Below are 17,921 nucleotides of genomic sequence, written 5' to 3' on the forward strand. Positions count from 1 at the left end.
CAAAACAAGTATTTATAAAGGATTGATTTTTACTTTTAAGAGCTGAAAGGAAATCAAAGAAAGCAATAGTTAAAGAAAAATTTGTATTGAGAAATAAAACAGAAATGAACACACAAAATGGTTCTCTACACACTGTATTTTAATTATACATCTATTCTGTCAAAAGTGATTGACTGCTATGTTTGGTTGGCTAGTGATGTTTTGATGAAGCTTCATGAAACAGTGTCATGTTGTTCAGAGGTCAATAGGTGGCGCCATCAGTTTAAAAATGATGTTTTATTAGAACAGTTGTTGAAAACAAAGGAAAATAGTGCAGAGACGCCATCTAGTGGACTCTGAAGATAATGACACTGTTTCATGAAGCTTCATCAACATATCACTACCATCTAGTGGACTCTGAAGATAATGACACTGTTTCATGAAGCTTCATCAACACATCACTACCATCTAGTGGACTCTGAAGATAATGACACTGTTTCATGAAGCTTCATCAACACATCACTACCATCTAGTGGACTCTGAAGATAATGACACTGTTTCATGAAGCTTCATCAACACATCACTACCATCTAGTGGACTCTGAAGATAATGACACTGTTTCATGAAGCTTCATCAACACATCACTACCATCTAGTGGACTCTGAAGATAATGACACTGTTTCATGAAGCGTCCTCAACACATCACTACCATCTAGTGGACTCTGAAGATAATGACACTGTTTCATGAAGCGTCATCAACACATCACTACCATCTAGTGGACTCTGAAGAGAATGACACTGTTTCTTAAAGCTTCATCAACACATCACTACCATCTAGTGGACTCTGAAGATAATGACACTGTTTCATGAAGCTTCATCAACACATCACTACCATCTAGTGGACTCTGAAGATAATGACACTGTTTCATGAAGCGTCATCAACACATCACTACCATCTAGTGGACTCTGAAGAGAATGACACTGTTTCTTAAAGCTTCATCAACACATCACTACCATCTAGTGGACTCTGAAGATAATGACACTGCTTCATGAAGCTTCATCAACACATCACTACCATCTAGTGGACTCTGAAGATAATGACACTGCTTCATGAAGCTTCATCAACACATCACTAATATAAACTGCCACAAACAAACTCTGACTTCAATCGGGCTCTATACAGAATGTCCCCCGGTACATGTTGTGCTCACACCTGTGTCTAAGATTCACCTGAAGTCACGAGGCTTCACCACGATCAGCGTGATGTGCCGCTCGACTGAACAACACACTTCACTTCCTCCCGGATAATCGATATGAGATGGAAAGCCGCCGCCGCGTCGTGAGTCTGCGGACGAGATAATCCGTCTCCTGTCGGTTAGAAGTGCTGATGTGGCAGGTTTCTGTAATAAGATGAGCAGAATTATATCCTTATATAACCGTGGAACCTGCGACACCAGGTTGAAGCGTTGAAGTTCTCTCCTCTCCTGCTGGAACACCGTGTTTCACTTGAACAAAAAGAGAGAAAAAAAGGAGATTTTCAATTATTATGTGTTGCTTGTGAGCGACGATGACGTTGGAAGCGGCGTCTTGTCGAAGCTCTCGGAGGAAGTTGTCGAGACGTGGCGTCCCAGTTCTCACACTGTCAAGATGCGTCAGAGTCAATGGGAAAAAACAAAAAAACGTGTAATGAGGGATGTGAGAAACTGTTGATGCACTTAAAAATATAAATGTTTAGCTATACTATATTGGTATAATGATATAATGATGAGGTCTTTTTTTCATAGTTCATTTATGGTTTTTATTTCAATTAAGTCTGTATAAAATTAAATAATTTGATAAAAAACAAAAAAACAAAAATAAAATGTACATATTCATGGTATTTGTTCATTTTAGTGTCGTAATTATACCTCCGGACGCTAGATGGCAGCAGTCATTTTGTCCTCCGTAGCTAAATAAACAATGAAATCCTTTGATGACTGAGGACGAGAGGATACAGTGAGTCCAGCAGCTTTTAAAGCTGATGTTTGGACATATTTTGATTTGAAAACGAATGAAAGCAGTTACGACTTCATCAAGAGTCATGTGGTCTGTAAATACTACAACACCAGAGTCAAGTACTGGACAATACTACAAATATATACTTGTTCCTATAGTACGGCTGAGAAAGGTTTTCGATACCGGTACTGATACCAATACGCTCACTTTGTTACAGTTTCCGGAACGTGTGATCTTCTGATGAAGCTTCATGAAACAGTGTCATAATCTTCAGAGTCCACTAGATGGCGTCTCTGCACTATTTTCCTTTGTTTTGAGCAACTGTTCAAATGTAACATCATTTTCAAACTGATGGCGCCACCTACTGACCTCTGTACAACATGACACTGTTTCATGAAGCTTCATCAGATCATCATTGGGCTTAGTTTTGTCTTTGGATGAAGCATGTTTCGACACTTGGTTCTACCAAAGCATTTCAGTCGGTGCCTCAAAATGACCAATGTTTTATACCCAACCCTATCAAACAGTATCACAATATATTCCAACATAACATATTGTTACCCATGATGGGCTGACGAAGCTTCATGAAGCAGTGTCATGTTGTTCAGAGGTCAGTAGGTGGAGCCATCAGTTTAAAAATGATGTTTCATTAGAACAGTTGTTCAAAACGAGACGCCATCTAGTGGACTCTGAAGATAATGAGACTGCTTCATGAAGCTTCATCGACACATCACTACCATCTAGTGGACTCTGAAGATAATGACACTGTTTCATGAAGCTTCATCAACACATCACTACCATCTAATGGACTCTGAAAATAATGACACTGCTTCATGAAGCTTCATCAACACATCACTACCATCTAATGGACTCTGAAGATAATGGCACTGCTTCATGAAGCTTCATCGACACATCACTACCATCTAGTGGACTCTGAAGATAATGACACTGCTTCATGAAGCTTCATCGACACATCACTACCATCTAGTGGACTCTGAAGATAATGACACTGCTTCATGAAGCTTCATCAACACATCACTACCATCTAATGGACTCTGAAGATAATGACACTGTTTCATGAAGCTTCATCAACACATCACTGCCATCTAATGGACTCTGAAGATAATGACACTGCTTCATGAAACTTCATCAACACATCACTACCATCTAGTGGACTCTGAAGATAATGACACTGCTTCATGAAGCTTCATCAACACATCACTGCCATCTAATGGACTCTGAAGATAATGACACTGCTTCATGAAGCTTCATCAACACATCACTACCATCTAGTGGACTCTGAAGATAATGACACTGCTTCATGAAGCTTCATCAGACCATGACTAATTGTTACCCACGTATCGCACTAATCACAGTTAGTCCAAACAAACCCGGAGCGCGTGGCTGCTGTCAGAGCGATGATGTCATCAGAGCTGTTGTGTGACTGCGCGTCTGGCGGTATTTTCCTCCTGCAGCGGCTGCAGATACTGCTGAGTGCTGCAGTGCAGAAGCCCTTATCATCTTGACTAATGGCCTGCGAGGAGCGTCTTACTCTGAGCAGGCTACATTTCCTTAAACACCAGACAAGATAATGCCGCTGTCACCGTGCCGGCCCGGGCGAGAGGTTGATGTTGCCTCGGCTGCATGCGATGTGTAATTGTTTGCTCGCCCGGAGGAAGCAAGTGTTTGGCAGACATGTATTTAACGTACCTCTGAAGGATGCTGAGCCCAGGATTTCACGTCAAACGTAGCTTCTGCCATCGGACAGATGGAAAGACGGGAATGAAAGTCCAGCTGTGCAGAACCGTCCTCCCAAATAAAGCCAACATGCTTTTTTGGGGCTTATGCACCGTTTCTCTTCTACAGAAGGTCACGTCAAGGACAACGTTATCGAGTATCTTGGTGGAAAAAAGAGACCTTTACTTGAGATCAGATCGACTGTAGGATCTATAGATACCACTGAGCCAGAGAGAAAGATTTCTCTCCCTTTAAAGAAGACTTGGGTGCAGCCAAGGGCCAAGGGCCACACTGACTCTATTTATGTGGCCCTCGTGAGGTCATAACTATGAGACTGACGTGTAGAAATGTGTCTCAACTTTTTCTTTATACTCAATTTTATTATTGGTTTCTGGTTTAATTTTGCCAATGATCTTTGTTCACTATTTTCCAGTGATGTGTTGATGAAGCTTCATGAAACAGTGTCATTATCTTCAGAGTCCACTAGATGGTAGTGATGTGTTGATGAAGCTTCATGAAACAGTGTCATTATCTTCAGAGTCCACTAGATGGTAGTGATGTGTTGATGAAGCTTCATGAAACAGTGTCATTATCTTCAGAGTCCACTAGATGGTAGTGATGTGTTGATGAAGCTTCATGAAACAGTGTCATTATCTTCAGAGTCCACTAGATGGTAGGGATGTGTTGATGAAGCTTCATGAAACAGTGTCATTATCATCAGAGTCCACTCGATGGTAGTGATGTGTTGATGAAGCTTCATGAAACAGTGTCATTATCTTCAGAGTCCACTAGATGGTAGTGATGTGTTGATGAAGCTTCATGAAACAGTGTCATTATCTTCAGAGTCCACTAGATGGTAGTGATGTGTTGATGAAGCTTCATGAAACGGTGTCATTATCTTCAGAGTCCACTAGATGGTAGTGATGTGTTGATGAAGCTTCATGAAACAGTGTCATTATCTTCAGAGTCCACTAGATGGTAGTGATGTGTTGATGACGCTTCATGAAACAGTGTCATTATCTTCAGAGTCCACTAGATGGTAGTTATGTGTCGATGAAGCTTCATGAAAGAGTTTCATTATCTTCAGAGTCCACTACGGTAGATGGCGTCTCTGCACTATTTTCCTTTTTTTTGAACAACTCTTGTAATGAAACATCATTTTTAAACTGATGGCGCCACCTACTGACCTCTGAACAACATGACACTGTTTCATGAACCTTCATCAACACATCATTAAATAAAATAATACACCATGTCTATAACTCGGCCAAGCTACTCATCTAACAAAAGTATATTGTCCCACATTTGTTTCACTTCATTCGATGCATTTTTTTAGCATTTGAAAAATGGCTAAATGGGACGACAGATGGTTTGAAGAACCTTCACACTACAGGAAGAAGATGACTAATTTAAGAACCAACCTCTTTTGAGTATTTTCACCGTTTTCTTAAATCCTTTTTTTAGTTATTTGTTATTATATTTAACTCTTTGGCAAAAACGATAAATAAACTGTTTAATCGAAGCAGAAATTTAAAAAATATTCTGATTTATTTCATCTTTTTTTTTTAAACACTTCAAATCCAGTGTGAGGTAACCTTTGATGCTTTTTTCACATCCAAAATTCCCAAAATTTGAATTTGATGAAAAAGAACACTCATTCATCTCGTCCAAGATTTAATACAATAATATATTTGTGTAAAGCAAAAAAAATGACAATCATCAGCTTCTGCTCTAAAAATAATGTCGACCTCCTTTGGGTTTTTTCTCTGCCGTCGGCTCATCATTTAACAATGAGACGCACCAGCTTCATCTGTTTATAAACACGACTCTGCCCTGACATCGTAAATTATTTTCCACGTCTGGTTGGTTGGCTTTGAGTCGTCTTACATCCGGGAGTGTTTTTATTCCGCCTCGGGAAGGCGGCAGGAGGTTTTGGGGGCTGGAGAGTCGAGGGTCCGACGCCGCGTACGTTCAGAGACGCAGGATTATTTCCGACAGAACGGCGGAGACGGCATGCACGTCTGATAAGAGGAGGCACTCAGAGCCGGTGAGGCTGAGCTCTCAAGGACACAAGATGACTGCTGAGGTCGCCGCTATCAGCTGGATACCTGCATCACAGACTCTCTTCTGAAGAACGCCCGTGGCTTTGGTCACTTTTGAATCTTTTTCTTTGACTTAAATCAAGTTGTTGTTTTCATAGCCGACTGCACACGACTGCAGACGAATCCACAAAATCTGAACTTTGTCTCCAGAAGTCGAAGCTTCTGCCGCATGAATTATTTACGTGGAGAGTTTATTTTGGTATGAGGTTTGCTCGCTGTTGCGTTATCGCCTCAGAAAACAATGACTTCCAAGGTGTAAATATCTGAATTGTGTCGTCGTTAACCTCGTGAAACATTCCAAACCTGACTCTGATCTTATCAAGACGGTTGTGCCTTCAGTCCACGACGAGGGAGAAGAGCGTTCGTTGATTCTATAATTGATACAGTGAGTCATATTCTTGTCGTTCGTGAGACTATTTTTAACTGACTAGTAAGTAAGTAAGTAAGTCATATCTAACTTCTAAGTCATCGACAGACATACCTTTTTAACTCTGTTTAGTTCAATCTAATCAGCTACTTAGCTCTTAGCTTAGCAGAAGAACATGAAATATAGCGCAAAAGAAAAGAAAGAAAAAGCAGAAACACAAGAATAATCCAATTAAAAAAAGCAATAAAACAAGTAAAAGCAACTAAAACAGCTGCAGAGTCTCACGCTGAGTTAAAATCTAGGATATAAAAGTGGGTTTTAAGATGATAGCCATTAGCGCTGGCTTGATTTAATATGATGGTTTATCTGTCTTCCTATTTTTCCAGGTAAAAAGGTCACATTTTGGTGGCGTTTTTGAGATCCATCCGGACCCAGTAAGGCTTTGAAGAATCCTTAAAACTAGTGAAACATAATGGAAAATGCGTTTGAATCAATGAAATAATACAGGTTCAATTCAAAGACACATTCCTAAAATAATAACAAAATATGATCAATGAAAAAGCATTTTCAGTAATAAAAAAAAAACATGTTTCTAGTACAAGAAGCGCATTTAAAAAATATATTTTTTTGATGCATTTTTGGCATTTAAAAAATTGCTAAATGGGACGACAGATAGTTTGAAAAACCTTCACACTGAGGGAAGTTGACAGATTCAGAAAATCTTTCTTTTGAATGTTTTCTTAAATCCATTTTTTTTTAGTTAATTGAGCAAAATGCAGACACGTTGTTGAACAATCACAGAACTTCTTTGCAGAACCAATAAATAAACCGGCTGAAATTTGAAGGTTGCAATTATGAAAATGTTTTTAGATTTATTTGAATTATTCATGTTTCTTTGTTCCATCATTGCTTCACGGCTAAAAGCTTTGAATCTAGTTTTATGTAACTTGTTGTGCTCTTTTTAATACACTGAAATAAAACAGGTTCAATTCCATGTCACAGTCCTGTTAGCCCATGAGCCAACACAGTTATTCTTGAGTGGGAATATATTCACGTGAAATGAGTTCCTTGGCAGAGGCATGCTTCTCCCAGAGCTTTTTTTAAGTTAATGTTATTTCGATCCTGTTGGGTCTGTTTGTGGTTTTACCTCACAGTTAATTTTAGTTTCTCTCAATATGAATGTAGCACCTGGCGATGGTTGAATCTAGAAGTACTTTCACAAAACTAGATGTTCAGCTAAAAGTCTCATAATTTAGGTTCTGAAGCTGAAAACCTCTGTTTGAACTTGTATTTAATGAAATAAATAAACATTTTGACGATACAGCGTTACATAAATGTAATATTAATAATAATAAATAACAATCATATTGAGTCAATTAAACTACAGAATTTTGATACGTATGATCGCAGTTGAAATACTGCACAAGAACACAGCTCAAAGCAGCTGAACACCTCAAAGACCAAGGAGCTGGTCTTGGACTTCGGGAGGTCCAGGACAAAGCCACGTCCAGTGTCCATCAGAGGCGACGAGGTGGAGATAGTGGACAACTATAAGTACCTCGGTGTGTGGCTGGACAGTGAACTGGACTGGTCCTGCAATACAGACCATGTATATAAGAAGGTTCAGAGTAGACTGTACTTTCTGAGGAGGCTTCGATCATTTAACATCTGCAAGAAGCTCCTCTGCATGTTCTACCAGTCTGTGGTGGCCAGTGTCATGTTCTATGCTGTGGTGTGTTGGGGTGGAAATGTGTCCAAGAGGAGTGTCAACAGGTTAGACAGGTTGATCAGGAGGGCTGGCTCTGTGGTTGGAATGAAGCTGGACTCACTGGTGACAGTTGCTGAGAGGAGATCATTGGACAAACTACTGTCCATCATGGATGATGACAGTCATCCTCTGAACACTGTCATCAGTGAGCAGAGAAGCAGATGAAGCACGAATGCTCCTACCCAGGTGCAAAACAAATAGACTCAGGGACTCATTCATCCCTCGGGCTATTGAATTGTACAATTCTGAGTTTGGGGGCAGGAATGGAGTGAAAGTATCTGGATGTTCTGTTCTATGTTAGTCTTTGTATCCTTTGTCTTTGTTGTTTTTCTTTGACATATGTTCTTTATCTTTATCTTTAGACTTAGATTGTGTCCTCTTGTTCTTCCTCTTTATGTTCTTCTTCTTATTTTATTTTTTATGTATTATTTTTTATTGTTTATGAAAAATTGCTGGCTATTGGTAAAAAACAATTTCAATCAATAAATCTTCAATCAATAAAGTTTTACCTTACCTTACCTTACCTTAAGAAAACAAACTATTCTTTCAGCATTTTGAATATTCACAAATGAAACAACACGATCAGATTTTCACAATTTTAAAATAGTGAGAATATTAACATTCAATCTATATCTCAGAGATACAAATTTGAGTTTATAGTATTTACTAACAAACTGTATTTGTGGCAAAACAATCTATTAAAACAACAACATGATCGACACTACGAAGTATTAAACAGATGAAAATCTACTGAATCACGGTGTGAAAATTAGCTGTGATTTTGTCCACTTGCAAAAAAAATGTTCTCCCGGGTCAAATCCCATCATTTGCGGCAGAGCGTCCTCTCGCTCTCGTGGCTATTTGTTAGTGTCATGCAGAAGTGATGACTCTGGGTGACAACACTGGGGTATGACAGTGAATCATCCATCTGCTTCCTGCCCTGCAGCCTCCCTCGCGTCATGTGCTGACGCTGCCGCCGCATTGAAACATCAGAGAGATGGAAATCTGTTCATTATATGCTGACAAGTCAAAGAAATGACTTGTTGAAATGATTGTTAGTTTTCTACGACTACATCCGATTGTTTTCTACTCAACATCCTGCAAACCACCATACTACCTACCTTTCCTTTATTTTACCTTCTACCTCCCGACCAGCTATCTCTCTACGACCAATCATCCTTAGTTTTTTCCCAGCATACACCCTATTACCTACATACCTACATACCTGCTTGCCTAAATTACTTACTTTCCTTACTACCTGCTTAGCCACATACCTACGTTTCTTCTCCTAGATCTATATCTACTTACCTACCCGCCTACCTACCTTCCTACCCACCCACCTACCCACCTACCTACACACCCACTTACCCACCTACCCACCTACCTACCTACCCACCCACCTACCCACCTACCTAACCACCCACCTACCTACCTAACCACCCACCTACCCACCCAACCACATTATACCCACCCACCCACTTACATACCTACATTCCTATCGAGCCACCTTCATCCCAATCTCCCTAAAAAAAACTTACCTTTCTTACTACCTGCTTAGCCACATACCATACCTACCTTCCTTCTCCTACATCTATACCTGCCTACCTACCCACCTAACTGCATACCCACCCACCTACCTACATTCCTATCGAACCACCTAGATCCCTGCCTCTCTAAAAAGATTACCTACCTTAATACCTGCTTAGCAAAATACATACCTTCCTTCTCCTACATCTATACCTACCCACCTACCCATCTACATACCTACCAACCTACATTCCTAATAAGATCCCTTTATTCCTGTCTCCATAAATCATACCTTCCTTACTACCTGCTGTACCTTCCTTCTCCTTCCTTCCATCCTTGTCTCCTTTATTAATGGCTACTGACCGACCGATCTCCCATTATTTCCTACCCATCGACCTAACTACCTACTAACCTACCTACCTGGACACTTTCAGACATCTACAGACTCTACTTCCTTTCTTCCCTCCTGTCTTTCTACCTACAAATCCACCAGTCTGTATACATGCTATCCTTAAACCCACCTCCCATCCATCTAACAAATGACCTACTTAACTTACCGAATAAACTGCAATGTTTCTTAATGACCTAGCGACCTCTCTACATAAGCTACCTTCTTACCATCCTCCATTATTTCTCACCTTCCTCCTCCCTCACCGACATACCTGTCGACCTACTCACTGACCTCCCAACTGACTACCTGCATTACTATCCAGCCACATTCATTCATGCCTCCCTACGTCATCGGATACCTTTCGAACTACCTGGTGATTTATATCGCCGCGTACCTTCCTTCCGAGCCCACAGACATGCAGACGCACATACAGGGAGTGATGAGTTCGCAGCAAGCGCTTCACAGCATCCAAATGATTTAGTTTCTCTATAAGCAAACACGAGAGGAAGAAATGCTCACAGCAGCACTCGCTATGACGTCAATTGCAAAGCCCTCCGCGGCCCATTCTACAAACTGCAGGCCCTGCACGCCGTCGTCATTAGAAACTGTGGTACTTCTGGAATAAAAATCCGTCGCCAACTCTTCGTGTTGCATCTGATCACAGATGGAGGCGAAGAGCAAAAAGGTTCCATGAGTCACACAAGGTAGTCCTGTGTAGTCTGGCACAACAAAAGTCTGCCTCGTCATGCGCATGAACGTGTGAAACGCAAACAAAAGCACCGAGCTGCTTCGATAAACCACTCGTGGAACATGCACGAAGGACCCCCCGTGACCCCCGAGCTCACAAACCTTCATTCCAATTACGAGACTCTTTTCATCCGAGTCGTGGCAAGGAGAAGGTTTGCAAAGTGAACAGTCAGAAGTGGGTATTTTTAAAAACAACAACATTGTTTGTTGAACGTTCGCCTCCGCCGACGCGAAGCCACGAGAGCATATATGTATTCGAAAGCTGCCGAATATAATTGCGAGACGCTCGCTAATCAACGGCGGCAGCTCATTAGCACGTGGTGAGTCATCCAGGCCAGGAGATTAGATGTAAATTTACACATCTAGAAGATTCAGGTCGACAAGCAGCGTGAAGACGATCACAACAGAAAGACGCTATTAGATATTCACTGATGTCAAGGGAACACTTTCGACGGTGTTTACTTTTCCATGTGAAACTGGTTTTAGGGGTTAGCGCTTTGTTGACGTCAGCGTCCGGATCGGTCTGCTCACATGGGTGTCGTGTGCAAAATTTAGATATTATTTTTTCATGAGAGAGAAGTGTGCCTTCTTGATAAAACTGAAGTGTTTTCGGACAGATTTCTACCATTATTTAGTGTTATTGATCAAATAAATATAAGAGCCACAATACATCATATTTGAAAAGTATTTTTTGTAAATATTTTCATATTTTTGAACAATCATGACTCATCACTAGCTTAACTATTATTTTAACAATCTGTTCTTAGACAAATAAGACTTTTTTTTTTAATGTCATCATCATTTTGATTTATTATTTTTTCATGATTTTGTGTTTTTATGTTATTCTTATTTTGTATATATATTTTTCTGTATTGAATTTTTTTTTTCGTATTTTTATTTTGTGTTTTTAATTTGTATTTTATTTTTATCATTTTTATTTTGTATTTCTATTTTATGTTTGTATTTTTATTTATATTCTTTTTTATTTCTGTATTTTTATTTCTTTTTTAATTTTTTTTTAATTTCTATCATTACTTGTACTGTATATAATTTTGTTTATTATATTATATTTCATTTCCATTTATTTTTAATTTTATCTACCACTAAATGTAATGTCTCATGCTTCATTTTAATGTATTTCATTCATCTCATTATTTGTAATTAATTATTTTATCATTTTCATCACCGTACATGTTTACAAAACTATTTTCTGATTCCGAAAATGAGTCAAAAATAAACCGGTGCGTATAATAAAAAGATCTGTTTCCGGTTCCTTCTGTAAAAGACATCAAAACGCTGCAGAATTTTGTGTTTCCGCCACAGGGTTTAAAGGAAATCACTTCAATCGCATGTAAACAATACCAGCCTCGTGAACTTGGCTTCAACCTGCAAACGAGCGTCGTGAGAGGCAGCTCGGTGTTAGAAAGTGAAGGCAGGAGAGCAGGAGGTTCTAACGGTAGCCATTAGCTCTGAGGAGTCGGAGTGCAGATGAAGTCCAATGATCCATCAATGAAGAAACTCGTCCTTCCAGCCTTGCCTGGCAGTAACTTCCCTCGCCCTTCCTCTGTCTCCTCCCGTCTCTGCAGAACGTGTCCTGGGGCAAGCAGTACTCCTACGCCCTTTTCAAGGCGATGAGCCACATGCTGTGCATCGGCTACGGAGCCCGGGCGCCCGTCAGCATGTCCGACCTCTGGATCACCATGCTCAGCATGATCGTGGGCGCCACGTGCTACGCCATGTTCGTGGGCCACGCCACGGCCCTGATCCAGTCGCTGGATTCTTCGAGGAGGCAGTACCAGGAGAAGGTGAGGACGTGCACAGAAAACATCGGACACCACGACCTGCGATGTTTACAATACAACGCCATTACAAAATAGATTTAATTCCACCGTCTCCATCAATAACTGCATTTTTTAATGTTAAATACATTTTTTTTTTATTCTAATAAATAACCTTTTTAAAGATAAAACAAGATCACGAGTCAATGGAAAACAGGCGAAGCTGCCAAATGTTGCTAATGCTAATTCTGTTGTCTGTAAAAATGTTAACCATGTTTTGTTGAACTGGATGAAGGTTTAGACACTTTAAACTTTAAACTTCTGAATTAAATCACTCTGGGGATGATGTCACTCGTTTTCACGTCATCAAATGTGGCACTTTTCCTAAAAGTTTTGGACACCTCCACTTGAGAACAAAATGCTAATTGCTCACGTTTATACAAGCAAACTGCATATAAATAAAGTGTAATTGACATGTTTAATTATTCATATCCAGATTGTCAAGTAAATATTTTCCTTTTACTATTAAATGTTCTCTTAATCCACCTGTTTCGTTTAACTAATATTACATTTATTACAAGCTATTACAAATATAATTACATTTTAAAAATCTCACAAAATGAATGAGAAAAAGTGTAAAAAAAACAACAACAGGTAAATCAAATTTCTTAGTCAAAATAAATCCAATAAAAGGCCGACTTTGACTTCGCCGCCTAAGCTAATGCTAACATCAAGACAACAAACTGAGCGGGAAGCAAAGCACAGCTAGCGTCAAATGTGGATTAGCTGTTAGCGAAACCCTATTCAGTTTAATTCAGTAGATAAATTATGAACGGGAACTACATGTTACTACATGAGTAATTATACTTCTATTTCAATTTTTTCAACACATTGTTTATTAATATGTTAAATAACTTACACATGACTTATATCTTTTTGGTTTAATTCATGTCCTCTTGATCCACCCATTTTGTTTTAAAAAAAATAATTCTGATGTATTACAATAAATTAAAAATGTAAATAAATAAAATGAAAGACAAACCTTTAAAAAAAACAGACAAATGAAATCGGTCCAAATGAATGCAAATGAAAGGCTCTTAGCCACCAAAGCTAATGCTAACAACAAGACAACAAACTGAGCGAGAAGCTAAGCACAGCTAGCGTCAAATGTGGCGGAGCCGTTAGCAACACAACATTCACTTTAATTCAGTAGGTAAATGATGAACGGGAAGTTTACTACACAAGTAAAGATACTTTTATTTCAAAATTTTTAACAACCCCTTGTTTATTTTTATGTTAAATTATTTAGACATAACTTATTTATTTTCAGTTGAAATTATGTCCACTTAATCCACCCATTTTGTTTTATTAAAAACAATTCTGATGTATTACAATATATTACAAATGTAAATAAATAAAATGAAATAAAAATCTTTAAAAAGAAATTACCAATCAAATTGGTTTGAATAAATGCAAATAAAATGCAGCTACCCTCCGAAGCTAATGCTAACAACAAGACAACCACATGAGTAATTATATTTCTATTACAATATTTTTAACAACCCAGTATTCATTTATATGTTAAATTACTTACACATGACTTTCCTTTCATTTTTATTCTTGACTCGTAATCAACCCATTTGGTTTCATTAAAATAACTTTCTGATATATGACAATATATTACAAATAAAAAGAAATAAAAAACCTTTGAAAAAACAGAGAAACTAAATGTCCCGTCCGTCTAAATAAATTGTAATAAAAGGCATCTGCACTTAATTCATTTTATCAATTTAAATCAATTTTTTTTTCAAATTTTATTTTGAAATAACACCAGCCTTTTTTCGGACAGCAGGGGGCAGTATCATTATCAAACTTTCTCTCAAAGCACATACAGTAAAGATGCCGTTGGTTAGTGTAGGTTCTTTGCGGCAACTCTAGTCTCCCAAGCATGTGACTAATCCTTCAAAATCTCCTTGGATCCATATGGTAATTCAAACCAAAATATTCCAACATCCAGGCCCTCTGTTATAATTTCCAAAACTTTATTTAAAAACGTATTTATTTGCTTGTAGTTGTATTAAAAAGAGGGTGATAAAGGCAAATAATCATGGATTCATGGATTAAAAGAAAGAATGAAGGGAGTGAAACACAAAAGTTAAAAGCATAATATTGATCAGGAAAAGATTTCCCCGTCGACAGTGTTTCCAGTGACGGATGTCTTCACCGCCGGACCTCCTCACCGATGGGCTTAGCTTGTTCGGATCCCATTATCCACGCAATGACGAGTAAAGAGGATTTTCTTTCCCCTGAGTAGATCACATAAGGTCACTGGGGTGAATAGTTGTGCGCCATGATCTGCCCAGTCATCGTCCCGAGTGATGGGGAAGTATTTATGTGTCCATCGAGGCTCACTTACTTCATAACTGTACAGATAATTGTGACAATTCTTTAGTTATTTCATGCAGTAGCATCATGGCTTCTCTTTTACGAGCACTTCTTACTAGTGGATGACAATGAATTTGTAGCTATGATTATCATTAATGTTTTATTTTCACCTCAATTCATCATCATCCAACCTCTTGAAATAAATAGTGGAGATTAGGAAACACCTACGAGTGCAGAAGCACATGTGACAGAACCTGACACTTCATGAAACTTGTGAAATAAAATAGCTGTAAAACACATTTAAATAACTAAAATATCTGCTAAAATACCATGTAAATGTTCTTAAACACTTAATAATCAGAGATTTCATTGATTTAAAAAGAATAAATGATCAAGAATGTTGTTGATTTTAATCTAATTCACTCTCTCAGGTCAGGTTATACTCAAGGATGGTCTGATGAAGCTTCATGAAACAGTATCATTTTGTTCAGAGGTCAGTAGGTGGCGCCATCAATTTAAAAATGATGTTTCATTAGAACAGTTGTTCAAAACAAAGTAAAATAGTGCAAAGATCTAGTGAACATAATGACACTGTTTCATGAAGCTTCATCAACACATTTCTACTTTAAATAACAAAAAACCTAAATAATAATGAAGACAATACGTACCACCTTAATGGCTTTTAAACTAATTTTATCAAATTTATTAAGCCATTTTTAAATCCAGTTTTTATCTCTATTATTCTAAAGTATGTAACCTATGAGTCCATTTCATATGGCTAATCTAGTCTTGAGCATTTTTTTGTCAAATTCAAGTTTTGTCCTTCAAAATGTCAGCATTGCAAGTAGTATTTTCGGGCCCTTGGGTCACCTTGACCCTGTCATAACACAAGGGTTGAAATCCCTGGAAGCAAAGAGCACTTTGAGTCACAACTTATATATATTTTTGACATCAATACGTATTAATCATCTGTGTTAAAGTCATAGTTGTAACTCTACTTCATATATATATATATATATATATATATATATATATATGCTCTCACTCCAAGGCCGTGAGGACTAACCAGACACTCGTCCATTACTCCGGGGAAGGTTGTTGTCATAATTCTTACGGAGGCGTCAACAGAGTCACCTTGACGTGAATGTCTGCGACGAACTAAAATACCTGTTCATTAATTCACAACATGGACATGAAACCATTTGACTGGAGAACGATCGTGACCTTGGCGGTGTTTTTTTTCCAACAGTCAATAGAACAAAGTGGAACATTTGAGGTCATTTATTGAGGTAATTAAAAACCAGTCCGTAGCCTGGAGGACAGTTCAATGTTGTCATACATGTACTACACGAGTACTCTTGTGTATCTGTGACGTATCTGTTTATAAATACTTCCAAAAATGACCAAAACGAAAAGCCTTTAGTCAAAATTTGAGACTACTGATGAAATAAATGAATATATAAAAAACTAAATTGTAAGTTTCTACATCATCTTTGACCTCATGAAGCATCTCCAGGTCTGTTTATAAACTCAAATATTGATTATTAAAGTCTGATTATTCTATGCATCTGTGATATCACACGTTGTCGTTTGTCTCTATTTTGACGGATACATGAATAAATTAACACTAAATAAAAGAACGTGCAAAAAATCAATTCTCTTACGAGAGTCTTTTCTTCGTTATGAATATAATAGGATTCATACAATAGAATAAAGTAAAGTAACAAAAATAATAAATACAACAATTATTTCGAAAGTTGTTAAATTGAACAAAGTGCAAGGGATGACAAAGTGTAGAGTATAAAAAACATAGATCAAAGGAAATGATGCAAAAAAAAGGATACAAAGGAAAAAGGATACACAGATTAACGTAGAATAGAATACAACTAAAACTATAAACCTTCCAGCTTTCAAAATGAATCTGAAATCAAAATTAGGGAAAAATGAGCGAAATTCAAAGAAATAAGAGTGTCTTTACACTAGTTTAGATAAATATGTATCAATCATCGAAATTAGTATTTTGAAAATGAATCAAAGAGAAATAAATACTCACTTAAAGCAATTAAGAGTTGGGATTATTTTCAGAGTAAACCCCTACTTTTATGAGCTATAGACAAAAATGTATGTCCACGCTAATGTAGCGACTGGAGCTCATTCTCTTTGACCGAAAAGACACTTAAAAACATCCAAATACCTCCATACTGCTCGTCTGTAACGTCCCTCTTGTACTGAAGCCTTGACAAGAGGAATTGTTCGGAATAAAGATTAAAATATTTCATAAACTGCCGTTGTTTACACCATTTACTGTCTTGTGTAGCATGTTAGCCATTTAGCCTCTGCTACAAAGAAGTTTAAAAGAGACTTTTTTGCATCTTTTGGTACAATTTCTTAGACGAGGCTTCAATACAAGATGTCAAAGGCGATCAATATGTAGGTATTTGTTTATAAGTCTCTTTTTAGACGAATACGATTAGCCCCGGTTGCTACATTAGCATATGTCCGCCTATAACTCTAAAAAGCAACGGATGACCCTGAGAGGGTGAGAAGAAAATGAGGTAATTCTGGGTGAACTATCACTTTAATATTGTTAGAAGCCACTAGATCCTCAGATGTCAGAGTTCATCTCACGAGACCGAAGAGCGACAGCAGGTCGCCCGGGGCGACCGAGTCAGGCATTCAAACCCGAAGTCGAATTAGTGACACGTCGGCGCGTCGTTACGACGTACATCTGCTTCGTGGCCGTTCTGCTGAATCTAGATCCCACTTCGGCTCCTCGACATCCCCCTCGGCGCCGCGGTGACAGATTCCGAGCCTGGACCACCGTGTTCTTGTGAGGGGCCCCTAGTGCCGAGCCAGATTCAGCCTGATTTTTCGCCCGTCCGCGTGAGACGAGGTCAGGGTTCCCCGGCCTGTGGTCGGCGATGTGTCGAAGAGAATAGATTTTCAAGATTTAAGAAAAGGGCGAGAAACTTCTATTTAAGGCGAGCGTGATGTCATTCGCTTCCGTGACGCCGCGATTCAACGAACCCTCCGGCCACGTGACATTCCTCAGCGGGGAAGTCGTTCCTCGTGCCGCGGTTTGTTGCATTCGCGGCCGAGAGCCAAATATAAACTTCACTTAATTACTTGGCAGCTCTTGAATACT

General features: G+C 38.5%; 1 protein-coding gene across 1 annotated transcript in view; it reads left to right on the forward strand.

Annotated features, from left to right (window-relative positions):
* hcn1 (hyperpolarization activated cyclic nucleotide-gated potassium channel 1) overlaps positions 1–17,921 on the forward strand; it is a 111,662-nt gene that overhangs the window by 57,993 nt on the left and 35,748 nt on the right. The window contains exon 4 of the mRNA XM_087790638.1: positions 12,200–12,418. Coding sequence (XP_087646764.1) covers positions 12,200–12,418 — 219 coding nt within the window. The remainder of the gene's footprint in view (positions 1–12,199; positions 12,419–17,921) is intronic.

Source organism: Callionymus lyra, chromosome 5 (assembly GCF_982586985.1).
Source record: "Callionymus lyra chromosome 5, fCalLyr1.hap1.1, whole genome shotgun sequence".
NCBI lineage: Eukaryota > Metazoa > Chordata > Actinopteri > Syngnathiformes > Callionymidae > Callionymus > Callionymus lyra.